We start from the raw sequence: 25,000 nt of genomic DNA, 5'->3' as shown, positions 1-25,000 counted from the left end.
TTGCCTGTCTGTCTGCATGTCTGTCTGTCTGCCTGCCTGTCTGTCTGTCTGTCTGTTTGCCTGTCTGTCTGTTTGCCTGTCTGTCTGCATGTATGTCTGCCTGTCTGTCTGTTTGCCCTGCCTGTCTGTCTGCATGTCTGTCTGCCTGTCTGTCTGTCTGTTTGCATGTCTGTCTGTCTGCCTGCCTGCCTGTCTGTCTGCCTGTCTGTCCTGCCTGCCTGTCTGTCTGCCTGCATGTCTGTCTGTCTGTCTGTCTGTCTGCCTGCCTGCCTGTCTGTCTGTCTGCATGTCTGTCTGTCTGCATGTCTGTCTGCCTGTCTGTCTATCTGTCTGCCTGTCTGTCTGCTGTCTGCCTGTCTGTCTGCCTGTCTGTCTGTCTGCCTGTCTGTCTGCCTGTCTGTCTGCCTGTCTGTCTGCTTCTGTCGTCGCCTGTCTGTCTGCCTCATGTGTTTTGTTTCTGTACAGAGGAGCCACATATTTATTTAATTACAGAGTAAAAATAATTTCCATGACTGAAAAGAAGCAAAAACCTGAGTCATGGATGAAAATGATTTTGGATTTGATATTTAGGGTCAAATTGATGAAAGAAATGACAGATGTACGTAGAGCAGGAACTCTTCCTGTTCTTGTATTATTATTCTTTACGCCATAAGATGAATGGAAGTGCAGTCGGCCTATCATAAGTTACTTCATGGATATTTGTAGCGGTTCACTCACAGATGAAGCTCGATGCACATTAGGAGTTGTTTATGGATAATAATAACTGGTACAGACATTCATAGTTCCCAGCCCGACACATGTGCAGATCATTAATCCCACTAACTGTCTGTGACATTACATCAACCACAGCTGCACTGTTTACTTATAAGCAGATGTTCGCATGCTAAGATGTGAACATCAAACCTACTAAACATGCTAAGCATGTTCGCTTCCTGCTGTCGGCATTTCAAAAAGAAATGTACCAACAAAAACCCTGATTTATAGTAGAAGCGGCTCCTCACACAGCTGAACCTGCGGCTGTGAGGATGTTAACCGTTTCTGCTGCATGCTCGTTCCTCAGTGTTCTGTCTGTCTGCTGACTGTAACTCACACACACATAGACACACACTCTTTACTGTCGTCCAAACCTCACCCTGGTTTCCGTGTGTCGATCCAGAGGTCCGATCTGGGACGGCTGGAAGGGCTGAGTCTGCTGAGCAGGCTCCTGAATCCACCCGCAGCAGCCTGAAGGAGCAGGGCGTGGTCGTCGAGACGGCGGCACCGGTCAACAACCACGCCCCCGTCTCACCGGCCAGCCAATCAGACTTCTGCCATCTCTGTGACATCACTTGCCCCCCCCCCCCCCCCCCCCCCCCCGCCCTGCTGCTCAGGGAGACGCTGGGACAAAACTCCATCCATCACCTCCTCCTCCTCCTCCTCTGAGGAGGGCTGCTCCGGTTGGAGGAGGACAGAGACGAAGAGGAGGAGGAGGAGGACAATGGTGATGAAGAGGAGGACACAGTATAACTTTAGATGTTGCAACCTCGGTAGATAAACTCTGCAGACGACAGTAAAATATCAGCTTCCTGCTCCCAACTCAAGTCAGATATTTATCTGATATTCTTATCGAGTCGATTCTGTTATTTGATTCATAGAAGTTTTATCTTTTTAAACTAGAAATAATCTTCAGTTCAGTTACAATATTAGTTTCCAGGAGACTCTTCTGCAAAACCAGCGCAGTGAGCTGTTTTATTCTTATTGATACTGACGTGCTTCATATTGGAAACATTTTGAAATGATTGCACTTGACTCAAGGACAGAAAGATCGTAATAAGACGTTCACATGCATCCCTGCTGCAGCTCCGACAAGGGTTTCAATATCTTCACAATTTGGTCGGGTATTGTATCCAAAATACCTGCTGTTAGCTTGTTTACTAGAAACAATGACACGCCATGTGTTGTGCACTTAAGCTAAAGCAGATATCTATAAATGAGGTCAACTGTTCTGTTTCCAGAGCTGTCAAACATTAACTAACAAACTCAATTTATTTTTCTCACAGGCTTTTTTCATAATTCTGTCAGAAAAGCTGACTAACGAGTAAAAGTCATCACTGCTACGCTGAACAGTAACATCTGTACAGTTCATAAAACTCCAAACTTCCTCTCTCTGTGTCCTCCTCTTCAGGTCACCTCCCAGCGGCCATATTTGATTTACACGTTCATATTTAGTCTTTCTCACCGTCTGTAATTAAAGAACTCATCTCCCTTTTGTTATTGTTACTAAACTCAAACTGAAGCAGACAAACTTCCATGTTTGTCTGCTTCAGGGTCACTGTGACATCACTGTGACGTCACTGTGACATCGCTTGTGACGTCGCTGTGATGTCACTGTGACATCACTGTGACGTCACAGTGACGTCACAGTGATGTCACAGTGACGTCACAGTGATGTCACAGGAATATCGCTGTGACGTCGCTGTGATGTCACAGTTTATTTCTTTATTTCTTCCACTAACTTGACTGTTGGTTACCGTGGTGACCAGTGGCATTACTGACGACAGAGCTACAGTTGTACTAACCTGGTGACTGACTACAGTACCCATGATGCAACACGGCAGCCCTGAGGAAAAGTAACGACGAGAACATTATGGATTAAAGAATCCAAAAGAAGAAAAGAAGGATTGGATGAAAGACGGTGGGAACTTGAGATCTCTTGATGTCCAGTGAGCCAATAGGAAGAGGACTACACGGTGACATCAGAGCATCAGCAGCGTGTTGCAGATGTTTTGTGGAGGAAGAATGTTTTCAAGTTAAAGCTGCCACCACAGCTCTGGTTTGGTGTCACCACATTTTTATTTATTTTTTTACCCGTGTTAACCTTCAAACATCGCCGTCCAATCACCTTCTTCCTGCACATACGTCCATTCCTTTTCTGTTCACTTGATTCCAGCTGCGTTTTCTTTTTCTTTTGTAGTTTCTCTGCCGTCAGATTTTCTCCCTGCTCGGAAATGTCCAGAGTTTTGAATTAGGACCTGTAACTTATAAAATGTAAAATATAACTGTAGAAAAACCCGACTGGATTTACACAAGAAGCGAAAATAAGATTTCAAACTTTGCACGCGTCTGGTGATTTCAGATGTGATTTGATCCTCTTGAAACTTGAATATTAAGACATAAGATGTGTGTCAGTGTTCAAATCGCCTCTCAGATACTTTGTTGAATCCAAACATCCCTGTGCAATTAGTGCTGAAGTGTTGTATTTTTTGTATTTCTTTTGTGCCACTCTGTCTTGCCTACTGCTGCCTCTGTTTGTGATTTCCTACAATTCCCAGAATGCCTTGCAGCAGCACACAGGGAAGGTTTGTCCAGCTTCTTTATGGTCTCTCTATATCACTGGGTGACAGAAAATCACGACTGGTGTTTTTTGTCTGCAGGTAGATCACAGGTGCACTGGGGATGATCATTTAGTTTCCAAGATTTTGGGATTACCATGTGAGCTGAAACAGCTTCACCGATTGGCCAATGTATGGACCAATGAGGTAACAGCTGCTGTGCCATGTTCCTGTGGGACCTTATGCAGCCTGGCAGGTGTCTTTGATAAATCAGAACCTCAGTTTTGTATATTTTCTGCCCTCAAATTAAAGTCATGTGATCATCATTTAAACATTGCAATATTTGTACTCAAATTAATATTTCATGCCCTTAAATTACTACATTTCAAGTTATGTTAGCGTTATGATAGCTTTCCAAGCATTGAGACATCAGGCTTGCTGCACAATAATGTGGAAGTCCATGAAACAGCGTAATTACGTCAGGTCACAGGTTCATTATTGAGCTGCGGTGTTATTGACCTGAATACATCGGCGTCATCAAGTTTACCTGCCGGAAAATAAATAAATAAATCTGATGAGGGAAATGATTTAGTATTTGATGCACATGCCAGTTTGAGGGGATGATTCTGCAGGTTTAATAACATTGAGGTTTGAAGGAACAGGGTCATTAAGATGAGGATTAAAAATTACACCAATTTAGTCATTTTAGGGAACAGTTTCTCCCTGACACCTGCTGCGCTTTATTAAATGTCGGCGCACAAGTATTTATATGAACACAAACTAGTGTGTGCACTTATGTTGTGTTCAGTATCTGGGCTGTTGGTCTGTTTCCTTTTCTATGACGCATTTCTTCCTGTTTGCTCACTGAGTTTCCCCCCTAGAAAGAAAGACATTTATTATGTACTCGATAGTATTTCTGCAATCAAATCCCCATGTGGACCGCATGTTGATCTAAAGATCAGTAAAGCACACTGAGAAACCTTCATTATAATAGTTTAATTCTAACAGTGTAAAGGTGTTTGGGGTGATTTCTTCCTTCCTGTGTGCAGCCGACCAGTCTGCTGTCTGTAGAGTTTTGTTTTTAACCTCAAATGTATTTGCTCTGCGGTGCTACTTGCTGTCTAACAACTATCTAGGAAAAAACCTCCTGGTTGTGTTTGAATGTATTTGTAAATGTTTAGGTGTGTTTTCTAAAGACGCGCACTAGAATTGGACCGTTCTGGACCAGCTGACACTTCAGATCAGAGTTCTGGTTCTGAACTGGACGGACTGACACACACACACACACACACAGAAGGACAAACTGAGCACTTTGATTGGAGGATGGAGGGATGAATGGACCAGTATAGGGTTCAGGTGAGACAGGAAGCGACGACACATGATGTGCAGCTGGTTAATACTGATCTAACACACCTGTACAGTCACCACTGACCTGGATACAGTTCTGGTTTTAGTTTGTGAATAAAGTGTTGAATGCCAAAATGTACTTTTCTTCTGCTCAAAGTGTGTTTGTGTTTCTTTTGTCGCTTGATTGTTTGATGTTTAAATGTTTTAATGTCAGATATATTGAGTGTCCTATTATAAAAGACTAAGACAATCTGAAAATATTCACATTTGAGATGCTGGAACCAGTTAATTCTGGTTTAAGAAATTACTTAAATGATTTATTGAAAATTATACTAATGAGCTTTCAGTCCATTTATGACTTATTTGGCATAATTGACCTTGTTTGCAGTTGGAGGTGTCCTACAGACATGTCTTTTATAATGGTGGTCACTGGGGAAAATTAGAACCGAGGCTCAGCGGCGCCGTATCTTATAATACATCTGTGTAATTCTTCATCTCATTCCTGCTCCCCTGGGGATGAACCTCCATTATAATGACCCACACTGTGTGTGTGTGTGTGTGTGTGTGTGTGTGTATACAGTATGCGTATAGGGTCATTGTGCAATGTTTATTTCGTTGGAGACGATATGATTTGTGGCTGAGGTGTTTTGTGGTGTAGAAGAGGAATTTAAAGAAGTCAAAACACCAACAGGTATTTATTATTCATTTTTACTACACTAAAGATTTCAGTCAAAAACATACAGACTACAGTAAAACACACACACCAATAGTCAAACATACAGTCTGAATACAGGCACCTGCTTTATTATACATGCCTAATAGTAATTGTGCTTTTTTTAAATGAGCATGATCACATTTAAGCTGTACTGAAGGGTTTCTGACCACTAGGGGGCAGAAAACCTGCTCTGGAGTTTATAAAGTAGTTGTGGCTAATGTGTTAGCATCAGCTGCCTGCTCCAGCAGACACAGAGCAACAGGATGATGTATTGGTGTAAGTTTGTTTGGTAACAGCTGACTGTAGTTGTATGTGGAGGGCTGGTGAGAGTCTTACGGACTCGACCACACAGTAAAAAGCTAAAAGAAGCTGCAGTTGGAGACGATTCTCAGTGTGTTCATCACTATGAGAGACACTTTAACATTTGAGTTAATGTTAATATATAAAACATAGTATATTGTGATTAAAAACATGAATGCAGGTTTAATATAATGTACTGTATGTAACTTAAATAAACATAGCCACTGTCACTGACAGATGCTGCAGTCATAAATCATTGTCCCATAATCTATATTTTATTTTGTCCTCAACTTTCTCAGCTCCAAAAACATGCACGTTCAGCAACAACCAGAGAAATGTTCACTCAAAATGAATAATAAAAGAAGCCGGAATCGGGGGGGCTCTGTGTAGTGAGGGGAAGAGAGATGAACTAAGTGATCATTTCTACTGACATGTCTTCATGGTTGGTATATACCCAGTCTGCGCTGGTATAGCTTCAGGAAATAGCCACAGCCTCACACTCTGTCTTACTCTGACTAACGCTCTCGCCTTCTCTCGCTATCTCCCTCCATTTCTTTTATATTTGACATGAACTACCAGTGATTTAAGCATTACAACCTCAAATAATGTTACTAATTCACTCAGTACTGTCTGACAAAGATTAGCATAAAAGCAACATGATTCGTAATTTAGCGCCTCTATAGTTTCAGAGTGCAATTAGCTCGTACATGCTGTAGTAATCCTGGACAGCTGTAACATTACACGTGCATTTGTTACGATTACATTACTTATGAATGATCGAAAACTAGCGAGTCTTTGTTATCTCAGAAAATACATCAAGCAAGTGCAACAGCTAACGATCGGACGATAGCTAATGTTCGCAGCAGTTAGCGTTACTTTAGCAACAAGTAAAGCTTTCTGTCAGGAAACTCTTGAATCACCAGAAGTCGAGGCAGAGCAGCCGGAGGACATTTTCTCCATAAAATATGATCCAGTTTCATCAAAATCAATTTAGGCACAATTCTCAGTGGAGCATCAAAATGATTTTGAAGCTAAATTTTAAGGTAAAATAGCTACAAAATGTTACTTTCAGCAGCTCAACGTAACTCTGCTGTTCAGTACTACAAACCTGCATCGTCACTGAATACCAGCTATGGTGCATACTCGCTGCCCTCGACACTTCCCGTTCAAACCTGTTCACAATGCTTTACTGTGGAGACATATAGAAACATATGGTTACATTAAAGTAGATGCAATGCAGCCCCCCCCCATCACATCAGACTGAAACACACAGCAATCAAACATCACACTAAAACCATGAACATTGATGGTGTTTGAAGAAGAGCAGAGCTTCATTCAATGATCTGCAGAAACACACAAACAGCAGATGAGAAAAATGAACTTTTACTATCCAAATACAAATCAACAATAAGCGTGTGAGTGTGACTCACCATGACCACTTTGCTCGTCTGTTCGCGGGTCCGAATCCGCAACTTGTTGACGTTCGTCTCGGCCATGTCGGCTCTCTCCTCGGCGTCGTCCAGCTCGTGTTGGACTTTCCTGAAACGTACCGTGCTGCAGCTCACATGCTCCTCCTAGTGGACACACACAGGAACAACAGCTGTGATTCCTCTTTAAACCTGCAATAATCTTTTTGTTTTGGGCCATTTGAGGGCAGCAGAGTGGAAACAAGTTGAGAACACAACATTGTAATATCACCTTTTAAGTTGATATGATAAACTTCTGAATGTAAGTCCAATATTCCCTCTCTTTTAGCTCTGTGACAGAGGGAAATATCTAAATCTAAATGTCTCTTTAGCTGTTAAACGCTCCACTACTCCACCAGTGAGTCTCTAACTGTCTGTTTGCTGCAGAGCAGGAAGTGTGCAGTAGCTTTTCTCAGAAAGCGACACTATGAGGGCGGTGAGAGTACATCAGAACAGTGAAGCTACACTATACGAGCTAGACGAGCCACACCTTTCACATTGTCCTTCGATGCTTTGTTATTATGATGAAGAATATCAATTATAACTGTAAACTGTGTTTGTGACCTGTATAATGTAATAACATAACAGTAATAAAGACTAACAGCGTTCTCTGCTTGTCTCTTGTAGCTCTTGACTTTGCTCTGAAGCTTATCGACGAGCTCCTGCATCCTCAGCAGAGTCTTCCTGTCCTCTTCTGACTGCAGGAACACAAAGAGACCAAGTGAGACCACAGAACATAGAACCAGCAGAACATATGTAGGACGTGGACAAAAGCAGCGGCGGGGTGATGGGAGGTAACCAGACCTGATACGTCAGTTCTTTGACTCTCTTCTCGTAGCGGCGGAATCCTTTCTGATACTCGTCGCTCTTCTTCTGCTCCATCATCAGCTCCGTCTGCAGATCCCTCACCTGCACACACAGCATCACTCCTGTCTTAGCAACTCAGGTTAACTTCCTGCTCCCCCCCCCCCCCCAACTGTTTCCAGTGTTGCCCGACTGGACACTTTCCCGCCCATCTTGGCTACCTTTTTATTGAGCTAAGTGGGTGAAATGGTTTTGGGATGGTTGTAATAAAACCGGCTGTATTCCAACAAGTAGTCCCTTCCTCTTCTCTGATTAGTGTGATTGAGACTGACAGGGTACTGAGTTCAGTCGACTTTAAGGCAGAAGTTAATTACAAGAATGCTTTTGACCTTTCCTAATTATACTGATGAAACTCCGAGAAGACTGGACACATCTTAGGACTGATGTCCTGGTGACCTGAGAGCAACTGCATGTTCAAGTTTCATCCTGAGCTTTTTGTGAAAAACATTTATCAACAAAACACAAGTTGCTCTGGTGACACTGGAGGATATATCACTCACTCTTGTCTCCAGTTTATTGAGCTGTTTCTTTCCTCCCTTCAGCGCCATCTGCTCCGTCTCATCCAGTTTGACCTGCAGCTCTGTGAGAGAGACACAGTTAACATCAACCTGCAGCACCACAAATCCATTAACCATCATGTGTTGTTGTGTTGTTTTGTACCTTTCACTGTGGACACCATGTTCTTCTTAATTCTCTCAATCATATTGCTGCTGTCCTGCTCCTTCTTCAGCTCCTCCGCCATCAGAGCCGCCTGGTGAAACACATACACACAGGATTCAGGTAAGAACTCTACAACAACAAGGAGAACAGATAGGAAGGAGAAGAGGGGACCACATACAAGATTAAAACACAAGAAAACACAATCTCAAACAGGGTTACTGTGCGTTCCAATACTCATACTACCATACTATTTAGTATGTTGCAATACATAGTATTTTAAATGCAGTACGTGAAAAATACCAGGATGTCTGCATGCTTCTCTGGCTATTCTGGTCCACAATGGTGCAAAGTTATGACTTTGTTTGTCCCAATTATACGTATATTCCAAGCAACAGTACATCCTTTGTAAGTACATACTAAAAGTAAAAAGACAAAGTATACGATTTGGAACACAGTGCTAGTTTGGATGGAGGTCAGAGGTCAGAGGTCAGGACTGACATCAGTGATGGCCTTCTTGGCTTTCTCCTCAGCACTGCGACTCTCCTGCATGGCCTCGTCCACCTCTTCTGTCAGCACAGCCAGATCAGCCTCCAGCTTCTTCTTCTGGTTCATCAGACCTGTGTTCTGAAACAGGAAGCAGCCAGGAAATAAATATGGTAAATAATCGATCAATCAGTAAATCAATCAAACAGTTGGTCAATGATCAGTCAGTCAGTCCAATTGTACTCATCACGTGACCAGAGTACGGAGAGTTTACTGACGATGGTGGAGGATATGGTGTCAAAGCAAAAAAAGCAAAAGTGCCTTTTCGGCAATATTTCGGATTTAAACCTGATGCTAATAGAGAAGCAGATAATGTTAGTGAGGCAATCCGTAAACCTTTGGTATGAAGCGACTGCATGTGTAAAACTGCGGCCTTGCAGAGAAAGCTCAACCTAAGAGTTGTGTGTGTGTGTGTGTGTGTGTGGTACACGTACTTGTGTAGCGAGCAGGTTAACTCTGTCTATGACCTCCACCAGCTCGTGTTCGGCCATCTTGCGGACGCGTTCGGTTTGTTCCAGGATCCCACGCAGCTCCTCCTCCTCAGCCGTCATCAGTGAACAACGTCGCTCCAACAGGATGATCTGTTCTCTAAGCTGATTGGCCAACTGGACCTTATCTTCCAGATCCACCTGATGCTCTTTAACCTGTGAGAGGACACAACACAGTGAGATCTGTTTAAACATTCTGCAACATCGCATAAAAAGAGCAATTATTTGGAATTATAGAAAGATTTCAGCAGCAGAAAAAGTCCTACATTCACCATCACCGGATCTAGATGTTCTTGCTAGCATGTTAGCAAACAGCTGCTCCCATCCAGCAGACGCAGAGCAAGCAGAGGTTAATGTCTTTGTACCTTATATATATGTGGATCAGATGAGACTACCTGTGTCTGTAGGTGTCTGATGATCCTCTGGCTCTCGGCTGCCTGTCTGTTAGCGTGTCCCAGCTGAACCTCCATCTCGTTTAGGTCACACTCCATCTTCTTCTTCAGACGGACGGCCTCACTGCGGCTACGAACCTCCGCCTCATAACTGGCCTGCATGGTCTCCAGGGAGCGCTGGTGACCCCGCCTGGTGGACAGCACTGTTATTACTAATCCAATGCATGGATAATGCATGGATTTCCATTTTCTTTCTGTACTCCACATTTTATACTGTTTTAAATCTGCTACATGCATTTGGCAGGTTATTTACTGGTTAGTAACATCTAAGTCTGGTATTTAATTTGTTTGGTACCTGAGGTTGTCGATCTCTTCATCTTTCTCTCTAATCTTGCGCTCGATCTCACTCCTTATCTGCTGCAGCTCCATCTGAAATCTCAATGTCTTACTCTCCTCATGCTCCAGAGTACCCTGGAGGGAAGAGAGTTGGTAGTTGCAGTAGTTTAATCAACAGTTTAGTTCAGTTAGAGACTTGACTGGTATTTACTGCAACAAGTCAACTACCTCTGCTTCCTCCAGTGCTGTTCTGAGGTCACTCTTCTCCACATCGAGGATCTTCTTCATTCTCTCCAGCTCATAGATGTTCTTCCCTCCCTGACTGATCTGATCCGTCATGTCCATTATCTCCTCTGGAGTCAAACACAGTCGCTCAGACGATCAATCAAAAATATTCATTAAGGTCCATAACAGTCTTGTATAGCCAGACTTTAGATGATTGGTATCAAGTCTGTGTTAGAGGTGCCTACTTTAATCAAATCTTTTGTGAGACAAAAATCACCAGAGTTTTGCTTTGGTCTCAAACTATTTAACCACGACTCAATGTTCCAATGAAAGAGACGTGTTGAAAGTTCTCTGTTCTGGTTTTGTTGCCTGGAAGATTAACATCGAACAGTGTCAGAGCTCCATTAAGACAGTTTGATGTCACATTGTTTGCTTTCAGTCCTGCAAGTCTTTCTAAGAGTGCACCGAGAGCACATCCTCACAACTCAGCTAAAGATGTTTGTTTTTGGCTGTGACCCGACAGTGAACTGCTTTTTATTGTTAGGTTAGTCACAGTTGACCATACACACCCACTGAGAAAGGTTTTTACTTAACGTATCTGTAACCCCACAGCTAATATAATGTATATTATGGAAGTAACAATGTTTCGACAGTAACCCAGAACAAACAAACCAAACTCTGGCTCTAGAGAGGGCTTTTAAGTTACCTAGATGCAACCTTGTAAAACTGCAGTAACGCCACCCGCTGCCTGAATTTCTTTGCTGCTAAAGTAGTGTGGGGATGGCCTCTGAGCGAGCTGAAGGTCCTGAAAGATATCATGGCGCTACCACGTATTTGCACTCGGAGGCTCTGTGCCCGGGTCGTATCAAGGGAGGGGTGAGCGTATGCAGTTGGTTGCAATCTGAAACACTCAATGACGCCAAATCCTACACACTGTCCCTTTAACAAAGACCGGACCTTGCGAGACCAAGTCCACAAAAATGGTTGCTCTAAGTAAAGAAGACAGGCAGAGAGTACCTTGCAGGTTCTTGTTTTCTCTTTTAACTGTCTCCAGTTGGTCCAGAGCTTCTTCATAGCAGTTCTTCAGTTTGAAGAGCTCGGTGCTCAGACTGCGCGACTCTTTCTGCGACGCCTCCAGATCTGTCTGACTCTCCTCAAACTTCAGCTTCCAGTCACTCAACAACTGCATCCAACAAACAAAAAACAACAACTTGTGATCTTACTTTATCTTTCACGTCTGCAGGAGTATTGAACTACATTCCCTCCATTGTTTACGACTACGTCGAGGGTTATGGCTGGTGTTGCTAACCTTGTCGAAGTTGCGTTGCCTCTTGTCCAGAGCCAGAGCAGCAGCGTTGGTTCGTTCCAGTTCAACCACCAGGTCTTCAATCTCTGTCTGCATACTCTGTTTGGTTTTCTCCAGTGAGGAACATTTGGCATGAGACATCTCCACAGCTTCACCAACTGTCTGCAGTTTGACAACCAACTTCTTCCTACAAACATCCAGATTGTGCAGTTAAGACTGTGCAGCACAATTGTAAAAGAACCTGTTCTGCAGCTGGTAAAGACAGTTTTAGAGCCTTACCAGTTTAACATATAACAGCCTCCACGGCGAACAAAGAATCCAGAAACAAAGACATTTGTGAAGAACTCAAAAGAATGGGGCTCACGTTTAACAACAGTGTGTACAACTAGATCAACACATCTGTGTGCAGACTCTCCAACAACTCGTGCAGTATAATCCAATGTATCCAGTCGTATGCTCACTACTTCTCAAACACATTCATTTTCGCAAAAACCTTACTATTTAAAAAACTTCTGCATAAATAGTACTGGTGCAAGGGTGCAAGTGTGAGACGGTTAATCCGGAAGTGTTTTAAATTGGAAGGTTTTAGCGAAAATGAATGTGTTTGAGAAGTAGGGAGCAGACGGCCAGACGATTGAGACTTAGATTTACTGCACAAGTTATGTGAGTTTGTAAAATTATGTTTTGATAAAGTTTTACTCTTGCAGCCCCCATTTTACTTCAATTCATCAACCATGGAGGCATGGTAGAAAGACAAAGACAACTTCAAGGTAACATGGGATGAGTAATTGACATACAAATGACCATTTTAGGGGTGAAGTATTCCTTTAACAGCCTGATGGTGGTGCTAGAGGAAAGATCATATTACATTCAATATTTACATTCCCTCTAAATATTCATGTCCTTAAGCAGAAGAATATTTACAGGGAATCCAGTCTCTCAAAAACTGAAGAACTGTGTTAGTAGTCATAATTTCTTACTTTGCATCTTCCAGCTCTTCTATTCTCAGCACAGCGTCAGTCTCGTACTTTGCTCTCCACTGGACCACCTGGCCGTTGGCTTTCGACAGCTCCCTCTGCAGCTCAGCCCTGGCCTCCTGCTCCTCCTCCAGCTGCTCTCTGAGCAAACCGCTGTCATGATGGGACGCCTGCACCGCATGAGCCAGCGAGACACGAGCCTGAAACACACACACAAGTGTGTATTTACTTTTAACCACATACCTGATGCTCTTCCAGTGAACACACCTTCATCAGTGAAAGTTGGCTTGACGCACTCTTAAGATCACAAGGACAACCGAAAGGTTGAGTATTAAAATGATGGATCAGAATAATAAGGGTTCAGTGTTACTTTGCTCTCTTCCTCCAGCTGCCTCTTCATGTCTTCAGAGTTTTGGCAAACCCCCGCCTTGGAGCGCTGAAGCTGACTTATCATAACGTCCCGCTCCTCCAGACGACGGTTGTACTCGGCTAGAAAAACAACAGAGAAGTAGAAGAAGAAAGTCAAACGTGGGTATGTTGAGCCGCCTTCATTAGCTCTGGTGTTTATGAGAATTATATTTAAGATACAATCTTTTACCCTCATACCTTTCAGATATAACATGTATTTATGCTTTTAATTCATTTTTAGATCTTTTCACAAGGCTTTAATTGTCATGCTGGAAATCAAAAATGAACTTTTTAGTCGTACCAGTCTCTGTGAGCGCTCGTACTTTCTGAGCAGAAACATCAGTCAGCTGTCTCTGCAGCTCCTCTGCTCGGCTCCTGCTTTCATTCAGCTGGTCCTCAAAAACCTTGCACATCTTCTCCACAGCTCCCTACAAACACACACACACACACACACACACACACACACACACACACACACACACACACACACACACACACACACACACAATAATTAATAGTGGATCAATTCTAATTTAAAATTTGGTGAAACAGAATTCAATTGAATGTAGGTTTAGACTAAAGTGATGTTTAAAGAGGTTTACATGTAATTTGTCTTCATTTCTAGTTTTAAAGTTAGGTGTAACATGATTTAAAGTTAAACCATGAATTAAAGTTAAATCATGATTTAATCGGGTTGGTGCAACCAAAGCCTTATTTTCTAGTATGGCTAAAACGCCCAAAAAAATGGATCCTCTTTTTTATATCTTATAGATTATTACTCAACATGACAAGTAGGCTGATATTGATACAATTGGTGTAGTACTTTTTTTAAACTGAAGTTTATTTCTGAATATGGATCTACCTTGTTCCTGGACAGCTGCTCCACGCTAGCAGCCAGGTCGTCGGCCTCCAGCCTGAACTCGATCTTTTCTTTCTCTAGTTTCTGTTTGGTTCTCTGCAGAGTGTCGATCTGCTCGCTGAGCTCCACCACCGTGTCCGAGTGCTTCCTTCTCAGAGTGGCGGCCATCGCCTCGTGGTGAAGCCCTGCTTCTTCTAGATCCCGCCGCATCTTCAGGAAGTCTGCCTCCCTCTTCCTGTGTGACATGAAGTTAGTTACAATCTGAAGTTACAGGTTACATCGCTCTGTTTAGGTAAACACACCTTCAGAAAACCAAAGCTATTGTAATTCATCCTGAGGGGAACATGAATGGGTGAACCAATTTTAATTAATAAATGAGTGCAGCCTCAATGTGGATGATGACCTGTTGAGAGCGATCTGAGCAGCAGAGGCTCCTCCTGCCTCCTCCAGTCTCTCTCCCAGCTCCTCAAGCTCTTTGGAGATGTCGTTCCTCTGACGTTCAGCTTTGGAGCGCCACGCCCGCTCCGCATCCAGTGCCTCCTCCAGCTCCTCGATACGAGTCTGAGGGAGCGATCACAACGCACAGTGATGAAGGGGAAGATCAGGAAGTTGAACAACTATTCTATTCTGGAATAGTTAGTCTGACCGACCTGCAGCTCTTTGATCTTCTTCTGAAGATGATTAACCAAACTCTGTTCGTCCTCCAGTTTAGATTGAAGCTGACCCGACTCAAAGTCTTTTCTTCAGGGAGGTATGGAGGAGGGAGACAGACAGAGAAAGGAGTGGAAAAGTAAGAAATCAGTATTATATCAATGTAGTAAATATTTGTTATGATTCAGTGATTAGTGAAATCAGTTTCATGTTCACACTTAACTTCCTAATTTCTTGTTAAGCTTAGTTCTTGTGGATAAATTGTCTCGTCTGGCAGGCAGGAAAGTAAACATTGGCTAAATTAAAATTAAAAACTACCAGTTCCAGATGTGTTTTCTTACTTTTTAAGCCTCTCATCCAGCTCTTCCTTCTGGTTCTCCAAGTCCTTCACTGAGTCTATAGACAGCTTCAGATCTCCCTCCAGCTTCCGTTTGGTTCGTTCCAGATCCAAACGCACCTTCTTCTCCAGCTCCCAGGAACTTTCTAGCTGTAGGGAAGAGAGGGGAGGCTGTTAGCCATCAGAGACAAACTCATAGAACAGAGTACCTTGACCATGCGGTGTGACAAAACCATAGAAGACACTATGTTGGGTTTTACTTTAATTTGCCACCTATCTGTAAATTGTTGAGAAAATATTTAAATCTTTTAAAGTAAGTTCTGATGGGAAGGTTTGAGGGTTCTTTTAAGGGGTTTTTGTGGTCCTTCAGAGTTTCCCGTGGTCATAAAGAGGTTGTAAAGGTACATTAGGTGATCTTTAAGCTACCAAATGGGTTCTAAGGGTTCTTTAGGTTTATATTGTGGTCCTAGGAAACTCTAGCGGTCTTTTAGTTGGTTGTAGTGGTCATTCAAGAGGTTCTAGTGGTCCTTGTGGTCACTGAGGGGGTTCCAGGGGTTTCTGTTGGTGGTTCTATTGGTGCTTTAGGATGTTGAAGTGGTCCTTTAGGAGATTCAATTGGTCATTAAAGAGGTTCTACCCAAGGTCATTTGGATAGTTGTAGTGGTCCTAGTCCTAGGAGTTCTACTGGCCATTAAGCAGGATTTAGAGCTTTTTAGGTGGTTCTGTTGTCACAGAAGAGGTTTTAGCGCTTTGTTTGGTGAATCATATAGTTATTGAGGAGGTCTTAGACGTCCTGTAGATGGTTATTGTGGTCACATAGGAGGTTGTTTGAGTGGCTCTGGTGGTTCTTCAGTAATTTCTTGCCAGTTAAGAGTCTCCATGAGTCTTTTACATATGTCTTTGAGAAGATTATAGGCGTCCTTTTTAGATGGTGCTAGTGATCATTAAAGAGGTCATTAGCAAAAACAGAAAATAATAGTGGCCCCAAACAGCTACCTTGAGGTTCTCCACATATAACACGCCCGATCTTCGACAAGTTGCCATTAAAGGAAACTGTCTGCCTACTATTTGTCAAGTAATGTCTGGCTCTAGAGACCTTACTAACACAAACAAAGAGTAAAACTTCAAGGTCAAAGAAAGGCTGTCAGCAGACAAACAAGACAGATATACAGATCACACAATTACAGTTCTTCCAGTCTGGACAGACAGTTTGATTATCGTAATATTTATACATTTTGACACTTCAGTGAGATCTTTTCTTACATTGTCAACTTGCTGCTCCAGCCGAACTTTCGCCTTGGCCAGCATGTTGACCTTGTCCTCTTGTGCCTGAAGGTCATTCAGAGCCTGTTGGTGAGCTTCCTGAAGGGCGACTTTCTCTCTCGTCAGAGACGCTATGGATTCATCCAGAACACACATCTCATGGGACAGGTTCTTCACCTGGATGGAAAGAAAATAAAAACTCAGTTCAGTTCCACAAGACTAAAGCTCTCAAGCTAAAAAAGAAAGAAAAGAAAAGAGAAATTGTAAAGTGAAGGAACCAAGTGATACATGGTTGTCTGTTAACACACCTTGTTCTCCAGCCCATGTCTCTCTTTTTCCACTTTAGCCAGAGTCATCTCCAAGTCGTCCACATCTTTCTTTAGGGATATCACCTCCTCCTCCAGCTGACGTTTGTTGGACGTCAGTGTAGCTGTCATCTCCTCCTCATCTTCTAGACGTTCCTGCATCTCCTTCAGCTTAGACTCCAGAGAGATTTTGGACTGAATCAGCTGGTTGCAGCGGTCCTCTGCGTCCGTCAGGTTGTCCTGTTCCTGGATGATTAAAATGGAAAAAAACATAAAGAATGTAAAATATATTAAGAAAATACAGAGTTTACAAAAGATTATCTGATTAAAGAAGATTCATACATGTATGTGTTAATAGCAGATGTTAATAATAAGTTCAAGAGGACTTTCCAAAATCTGGGATTGTTCCTTTAAGTTTCAGTGTGACTTACGGCTTGGAGCTGCAGACCCAGGTCGTTTTTCTCCTGAACCAAAACCACCTGCCGCTCCTCCGCCTCCCGACGCTTTATCTCTGATCTGTTGGAAATTAAACAAACCAAAGTGAGAGATAGATAAAAGCACAGAGCAGCAGACGTACATTATAATATAAATTCATATATCAGCCTGCATGTTCATTGAACTTTTTAAAACCCTGATTTAAATGTGTAAATAATAATGTAAACAGACCTGTCAAAGGCCTCTTTTAACTTCTTGAACTCTTCTCTGAGAGCAGCCAGTTCTTTCTCCACCTGGGCGCTCCTGAGCATCGGGCGAAGCTTATAGTACAACATCATCCACGGCCAAGTTCTCACAGAGAAGAACGCTCTGAGATTGAACTGGATCACCATTACAGCATCCCTGAGAAGTCAGAATTTAAATTTCCTTAAAGCAGACAGTCAGATGAGCAGCCATTCAACACAAGTGAGGAGGTCAAACTATCACCTACCACTTTTATAATGCTCATATAGCTTCTTCATGTATGTTTGTATTGTCTTTGGCTACGAATTAGTCTAAGTTGAATGCAGCACTTTGACCTAAGAATGGTAATGTTCCTCCTGGGACAATAAAGTACGTCTTATCTTATCTACTGATTCGTTTTTTTGCTGTTATTTTCTTATTTATTCATCTGATTGTTGTCAAATTGACCTTTGCAGCATCATCTTTTGTCGTGCCATCCTCATCAGCTTTCCTCTGGCCATTGCCTGAACGATGGTGAGGATCTCAGACAGACGGGTGTCCCTCATGTCCTCCAAAATACCCAACAGACCGGCCTTAAAAAAAACCTGAAAGGAGAAGATCAGAGAAATATACTATCTGATTTTTGTCTTAGCGTTCCAAACAGAAAGTGGTATTAAACAGTAATGGTAATAGTCTTGCCTCTGCTTCAAAGGACTTTACATTCTGTACAACACACGACACTTTCCCTTTCCCATCTTTTTCTTATTATTTGTGCTTTAGTATTATTCACAGTATGTGTGCTGTACCTTAGTGTGTCCGAACTTGTACTGGGTGTGGTCTATGTCCAGAGAGCCAAGCAGTTTCTCCACAGCTTTCCTGCTGTCCACAAACGAGTCCTCAGGAATCGCAATAGGATTTAGGATGCGATAACTGAGAAAGAAAAGTACACATGGATTATTTAAGAGAAAGTTATTTAAAAAGTTTTTGGCAGGAGTACGTTCTTGATGCTTTAAAGCCAACACTGTTTAAATTAAACAGCCTAAGCATAAGGTTGTGTCTCTGTGTGCGGTTTCGGACTGACCGTTGTTTGAACTCAGCATACAGGATACGGTTTGGAAAGCCCTTCCTGCATATCCTGATCCCCTCCAGGACTCCGTTACACCTTAACTGGTGGAGAACCAGGAAGGGATCCATCAAACCTTGAGAACAGATAAGGATACTTGAAACATTTTTATCGACAGCTTCAAATACATTTTTATATTTTAGAATCTGCTGTCCTTCCACTTCATGGGACACATTGATGTAACATTAGTTTACTTTGCATTTGTGACTATAAACTATATTTTCCTTGATTTGGTGTAAGTTAGTCAGTTAAAGGTTTGATTGAAACTGTCTTTCAACCGGCTTTGTATCGTTGCACTGTGGGTGGTATGTGCGAACGATGTTTGGCTTCCTTCCGTTTTACTGCTGCCCAGGGCGTCACACTCACCGAGCTGCAATAGTCCATTAGAAATGAGGCTGCTTGGAAATTGGTGAAGTAATCCTTTAATATTAACAAATCCAATTGATTGATCAGAATGATGTTCAATTTGTGCCTTGGCTCTATGAACGCACATGTCATTGTGCCAAACATATAGTTCAGTTCCTCCAACGTGAAACTTGGAATTTCTTCTTTGTTATACATGTTTTTAAAATGACTCTTTAGGTTTTTGAAGATCAGGCAACTATTTCAAATGTTTTATATTTCATAAAGGCATTTAATAATGGAAAAGATAATGGACAGATGCATCAATAATGAAACTAAGTCTTAGTTGCAGCCCTAATTGAAAGACCATGACAACTGTAGCAGCTATTGGAACTACGCTAACCTAAGCATTGTTAGCATTCAGCTATTTGGTTACAGCTGCGTGGGGCTGCCAGCGAGGCTGCAGACCCCTGTTGTTATTTGGATACCTGGACTCTTTGAGTTGTTGGGGATGATGCAGCGCACAAAGTGCGGCTGAGTGCTGCGGAGGTTTGCCATCAGCTTCTTAAGATTCTCCTGCATTCAAACACACAAAGAGTTGGAAACCATCTTTATTGCGTGTCAAAAGTCTCAGACTATCACATGCAGTAGAGATGGATTTCATAATTGCACCTTTCTCTGAATGACAAATATGCCGGCAAGCGGCAAAACCCCTACTTATTGTTAGCGTTAAGTATATTCCGTTTCAGGTGGGGAGTTTTTAAATGATTGAGACTATCTATTTTAAAATCCATTTGTCTTTTTTAATTATTTTTTTTACCTATTATCTGTACAAATCGTCCCGCAGCACCTGTCAGAATTACAGGTATGAGCAACAGTCCAACTCACCTTGTGTAGCTGTGAAACAGTCTGGAAGGAAGCAGCTCTCCTCTTCCTGTGTTTGCCTTCAGCCTTTGGATCTCCGGCTGAAACAACAGAACACACACAGTCTCACCACACTCACTTGGTTCTGCTCCAGTTTGCAGTCTTTGGGGTCTGTTTCTTTAATGTTTTAAACCTTGAAGTTTAGTTACCCATCTCAGAGCTGATGTAGTCCCCAAACAGTCCAGCCATTAGTTTGTGGGAGGATTTCTGGAACAGAGTCACCACCGTCTCATTCAGAGGATCTCTGTTCTTATCTAGCCATCCTGTGATATTGTACGGCACCTAGTATGAAATACATATACAGAACAACTGTGATTACATTTGGATTTTTTTTATATGACATCAACCTTGAATAACTCTACACACAGGCTTCTATTTAAATTGAATCATCTTATCCTGTTGTCTCCTTTCAGTACGCATCTCGGCAAACTAAAATGGAGTTCCCCAAGGCTCCATTCTTGGGCCTCTTCTTTTCAGGATCTACTGTATATGCTCCCACCAGCTAAAACTATTTAAAACAACATTATATCTTACTATGTTTTTTTGCAGACGACTCAAAGATTTACATAATGACTGACTATGGTCCCATATAAGCAATGATAATATTTGCCAAGTTTCCTAGAAAAAACTAAAATAAATGTTTTTGTTGCCAAAGAAGAAGAATTAAAGGTCAGTGGTCACCTTATATCCCTGATCTCAGAACCACAAATCATGCCTTAGTGTATGTAGTTATGAACTCCTTAAAAGTATAACAAGATATAAAAACTTATGTCTCAGAAAGACTTAGAAAACTTTCTCCACAATTTATCATTTGCACAGTCAGATGTAAAGACCCTGCTCCTGGGGTGTTACTAAAGCAGAAATAATAATAATAATAATAATAATAATAATAATAATAATAAATAACCATAAAACCCTCTGTAGCATTGCTATTTTGGAGGTAGGTGCTCCAGCATATTTATTTTCCTTTTCATCTCTACATGTAGTAAATTGCAAAAAAGTCCAACTCTGTGTTGTGGTTTTGTTGTGTAAAAACTGCAATTTCATTAATTATCAATAAGATATTGTGTTATTAGTTTTTTTCATTTTCCGTTCCAATACCATGTTGTAATATTTATATTACGGCCTCCAAAATCAGTTACAGCATTCTCAATTTAACTTGGCTGACAATTTTCTGATTGGGAACCAGCTATCAATAATCTATATAAAAAAACATTTGCCAGTTCCAAGTGCCGCCTGATTGAGCAAAGTACCTCTAACAGGATACTCACCACTCCAGCATAGTGAACCAGCTCAAAGTGTGTCTCATATTTGCGCTTCTTGTCCGGCCGCGGCCGCAGGAAGTTGGGGGACTTCCCGTGGTGGTTGTCATAGAGTTTGGTTTTGAAGCTGTTGTCCGTGGCCTTGGGGAACATACACTCCTCCTCCATGATGGACAGAATACCCATGGGCTGAAAAATATGCTCATTAATCTTTGATTGTACCTTTGATACTTCCAATAAAACATACCTCTATGATGTCGAAGATACTTTACAAAGAACATGCGGAATACAAACACACACACACACCCTCTCTATGAGGTCAATGCAGGCCTGTAAGTCCAAACCGAAGTCTATGAAGGTCCACTCTATCCCCTCAGTCTTGTACTCCTCTTGCTCCAGGATGAACATGTGGTGGTTGAAATACTGCTGCAGCTTCTCGTTCGTGAAGTTGATACAAAGCTGCTCAAAGTTATTGAACTGCAGAAAGAAAGAAACAACAGTTTTGTAGCCGTGTATCACAGACAGGACGAACAGGAGCAAAGAACTTTAGAAATAGTCGAGTCATATATCCAGGCAAGTCTGTAATTTAGATATTTAATTATGTTTCATTCTTCCAGCTGTTTCTTCTAAGCCGTTTCTGAAGGTGCTCTCAATGAATGAGCTGTTTCCGCCAAATTGTCACTCGTGGACATTAAAGCTTCACGCTACTCTACGGCTGCTTCATTTATGTTCTGGGTTTTAAAACGCCGCTGCCATCTACCTCCAACCCAACCAGCTTTTACACCACAAGAACACTGCGGGGAGGAATACTGTATTTAATAATTGATTGTTTCTTATCTTAGCCCAAGAACAGTGGTATTGAAAGGCAGTGAGTCTAAAACATATCAACAGTCTTTATAAATCCCACCATGAGTAACTTGATTTTACTTTGAAGCAAAAGGTCAACATTTCTGGAGATCAATTTAATATCTGTGCATCTAGTACAGACAAGTCCAGGATTTGTTTAGCGTAGCTTAGCACAAAGACTAGATGTCTCTGTCGCTCTCTCCTCTTTACCTCAAAGATCTCAAAGCCGGCGATGTCGAGGACTCCGATGAAGTACTGACGAGGCAGAGCGGTGTATAAGGACGAGTTGATGCGACTCACCAACCACTTAAACATACGGTCGTAAGTGGCTTTGGCCAGGGCTGCCACTGCAAAGTTGACCTACACACACACACACACACACACACACACACACACACACACACACACACACACACACACAAACACACACAGATTGATAGCAAAAATACATGTTTAATGTACCTCCTGCTGTTGTAGTAATATAGTGTAGAAGAGACACAATAGACGGTGATTGATTGATACCTGTTCTACCGTCTGTCCTTTAACGATGAACTCGTTTCCAACTTTAACGCGCGGGTTCAGCAGGCCTTTCATCAGGTCCGCAGAGCTGATGCCCATCAGATAGGCTGCTTTATCCACACCTCGACACACACAACACATACATCTCATCTCATCTGCCATTAATGACCATTAATACCAGACTAGATGTATGTTCCACAGTTGTAATGATGATGAGGGGGCAGAGAACCACTTGACGTGAAACATAGAAGATACACCTTGTTGGATATTAGTTTACTTGAACCACATTATATTTTATTTAAGCATATACAACCTTGGCTAGTTTGTCTTCTCCGTAATGTAAACCACAATAAAGCTACTGGAACTCCCAACTAAAAGCGAGAATTGGAGCAGAGTTTCTCATATGTGGTACTTATTACACCTAGGGGTATTTTGGTGTTACTGCAGGGGGTATGAGAGATTTTTAACAAATGTTCATTTTATACAATCGTTAACTGCTTTGATATTACAGATGAAAATCAAGCAAATGTATTTATATTTGAAACGTAAAAGCAAAAACGCGGAGACAGAAGTGAAAACAATGTTTCTCACTAAATGTGAAAATTTATCAAAAAGACACAAGTAAATGCAACCGTGATGCCGTCTTTGTGTCACCGTATGATGACAAAAGAAATTGGTTTGCCTTGAATGAAGTGCTGGATTCCAAACATTTGAAATGAAGCATTGAAGTGTTTTTCAGTTACAATGTTGTTTAGTTAATCAGATATCTGGTTCCTCTTGTTAGATGCATTTTATTTCCTACCAACAAAGTTTTGCACTCGTCAGGCGCTGAAAGAATACTTCAAGGGGGAACCTTATTAAAATATGTTTGAGAAACTGAATAAGAGGTCCAGACATAATCTGATGATAATCCTAAATGTGCCCTCTGTGCACTTTTATTTCCTTTGTTTACAATTTACAACTTAACATTACTGCACTCTAACTGTATTTCTGGTCTATTCTGTTTCATTACATCTGATGTTAGTCACTGGATCGGTTCGCAGCCGAGTGTGAAGCGGTTGGGATGAGGATCAGCACCTCAAAATCTGAGGCCATGGCTCTCAGCAGGAAACCGGTGGTTTGCTTACTCCAGGTAGGGAATGAGCCATTACCCCAAGAGTTCAAGTACCTCGGGGTCTTGTTCGCGAGTGAGGGGACTGATGGAGCGAGAGATTGGCCGGAGAATCGGAGCAGCGGGGGCGGTACTACAGTCACTTTACCGCACCGTTGTGACGAAAAGAGAGCTGAACCAGAAGGCAAAGCTCTCAATCTACCGCTCGATCTTCATTCCTACCCTCACCTATGGTCATGAAGGCTGGGTCATGACTGAAAGAACGAGATCACGGGTACAAGCGGCCGAAATGGGTTTTCTCAGACGGGTGGCTGGCGTCTCCCTTAGAGATAGGGTGAGAAGCTTCAGCCATCCGTGAGAGACTCGGAGTAGAGCCGCTGCTCCTTTACGTTGAAAGGAGCCAGTTGAGGTGGTTCATCTAGTAAGGATGCCACCTGGAAGCCTCCCTAGCGAGGTGTTCCAGGTACAGCTGGGAGGAGACCCCGAGCAAGACCCAGGACTCGGTGGAGAGATTATATCTCCTCACTGGGAACGCCTCGGCATCCCCCAGTCGGAGCTGGAGGATGTGGCCCGGAGAAGGGAAGATTGGGGTTCCTTACTGGAGCTGCTGCCCCCGCGACCCGATCCCGGATAAGCGGTAAATGATGGATGGATGGATGATGTTTTAAGTCTTATTCAACCCTATCTTAAAGGCTCTTATCGCTAGTTTGTATTGCTTGTTGTTTTTTAACTTTTCTTTGTCTACTGTATAAAGCAATTTAAATGACCTCTGCTTAAAATACTGTAAATAAGGCTGCCTTGTCCATCTACTGTACAAAGCTTTATATATGCTTCTTTGTCACACAATCATTGTTATATCTTTGTTAAATGGTAGCGTGTTTAGAGTTTTATAAACTTACTCTCTGTGCCGTCGGCCTCGGCCTGCTCCTCTCTCTGCCTCTTCTTGAACTTCATGTTACCAAAGTGCATGATGGCTCCAACGATCTTATAGCAGCCGTACTTCTCCTCTGGAGTGAAGCCCAACGTGTCCATGGCGTGCTACACACACACACACACACACACACACACACACACACACACACACACACACACACACACAGATTATAGTGTGTACTTCATTAGAGAACAGTGTGTGTTTTGGGGGTGAGGAGTGTGTCTTACATCAGTGAGCCTCAGCTCCTCTCCATCGTCCATGCCTTCCACTGTGGTGACACCCTGAGAGCAGAAGTGGTAGTCATACGGGTTGGTGGTCACCAACAGCATGTCTGCAACACAGGACACCCGCATTAGTTACAGCATGAAATGATAGTTCTTATTAACCCTGAGAGTAGACAGGTTATCACATATGTCACTCAGACACCCAAACAGTTTTACTTTTCTCTCTTAGCATTGAATTATTACTACTAATTGTGCAATAGATGATGTTGTTGAAATTATATTGTGTGGATGGGAAAAAAAAAAAG

General features: G+C 42.3%; 1 protein-coding gene and 1 pseudogene across 1 annotated transcript; one reads left to right on the top strand and one right to left on the bottom strand.

The window, feature by feature from the left end:
* The window catches only part of LOC115010946 (extracellular sulfatase Sulf-2-like), a 7,091-nt pseudogene extending 5,440 nt beyond the window's left edge, over positions 1-1,651 (top strand).
* Positions 1,652-5,508: 3,857 nt separating this feature from the next.
* Positions 5,509-24,815, bottom strand: LOC115010578 (myosin-7-like). Its single transcript, XM_029435238.1, has 36 exons — positions 24,699-24,815; positions 24,437-24,575; positions 22,430-22,548; positions 22,118-22,267; positions 21,368-21,538; positions 21,071-21,250; positions 19,949-20,081; positions 19,764-19,840; positions 19,364-19,451; positions 18,492-18,609; positions 18,217-18,340; positions 17,879-18,015; positions 17,420-17,590; positions 17,185-17,269; positions 16,757-16,999; positions 16,449-16,625; positions 15,190-15,335; positions 14,848-14,938; positions 14,601-14,758; positions 14,201-14,432; positions 13,640-13,766; positions 13,301-13,419; positions 12,934-13,130; positions 11,957-12,140; positions 11,665-11,830; positions 10,651-10,775; positions 10,442-10,557; positions 10,090-10,276; positions 9,641-9,850; positions 9,162-9,287; positions 8,664-8,754; positions 8,504-8,583; positions 7,944-8,048; positions 7,742-7,837; positions 7,104-7,247; positions 5,509-7,016 (listed from the first exon to the last, which is right to left on the bottom strand). Exons 1-36 carry the CDS (start codon positions 24,798-24,800, stop codon positions 7,005-7,007), a joined length of 4,926 nt encoding a protein of 1,641 aa, XP_029291098.1. The 5' UTR covers positions 24,801-24,815; the 3' UTR covers positions 5,509-7,004.
* Between the last annotated feature and the right edge of the window lie 185 nt (positions 24,816-25,000).

The sequence above is a fragment of the Cottoperca gobio genome, chromosome 7 (assembly GCF_900634415.1).
Source record: "Cottoperca gobio chromosome 7, fCotGob3.1, whole genome shotgun sequence".
Lineage (NCBI taxonomy): Eukaryota > Metazoa > Chordata > Actinopteri > Perciformes > Bovichtidae > Cottoperca > Cottoperca gobio.
This window is presented reverse-complemented; position numbering and strand designations above follow the sequence as displayed.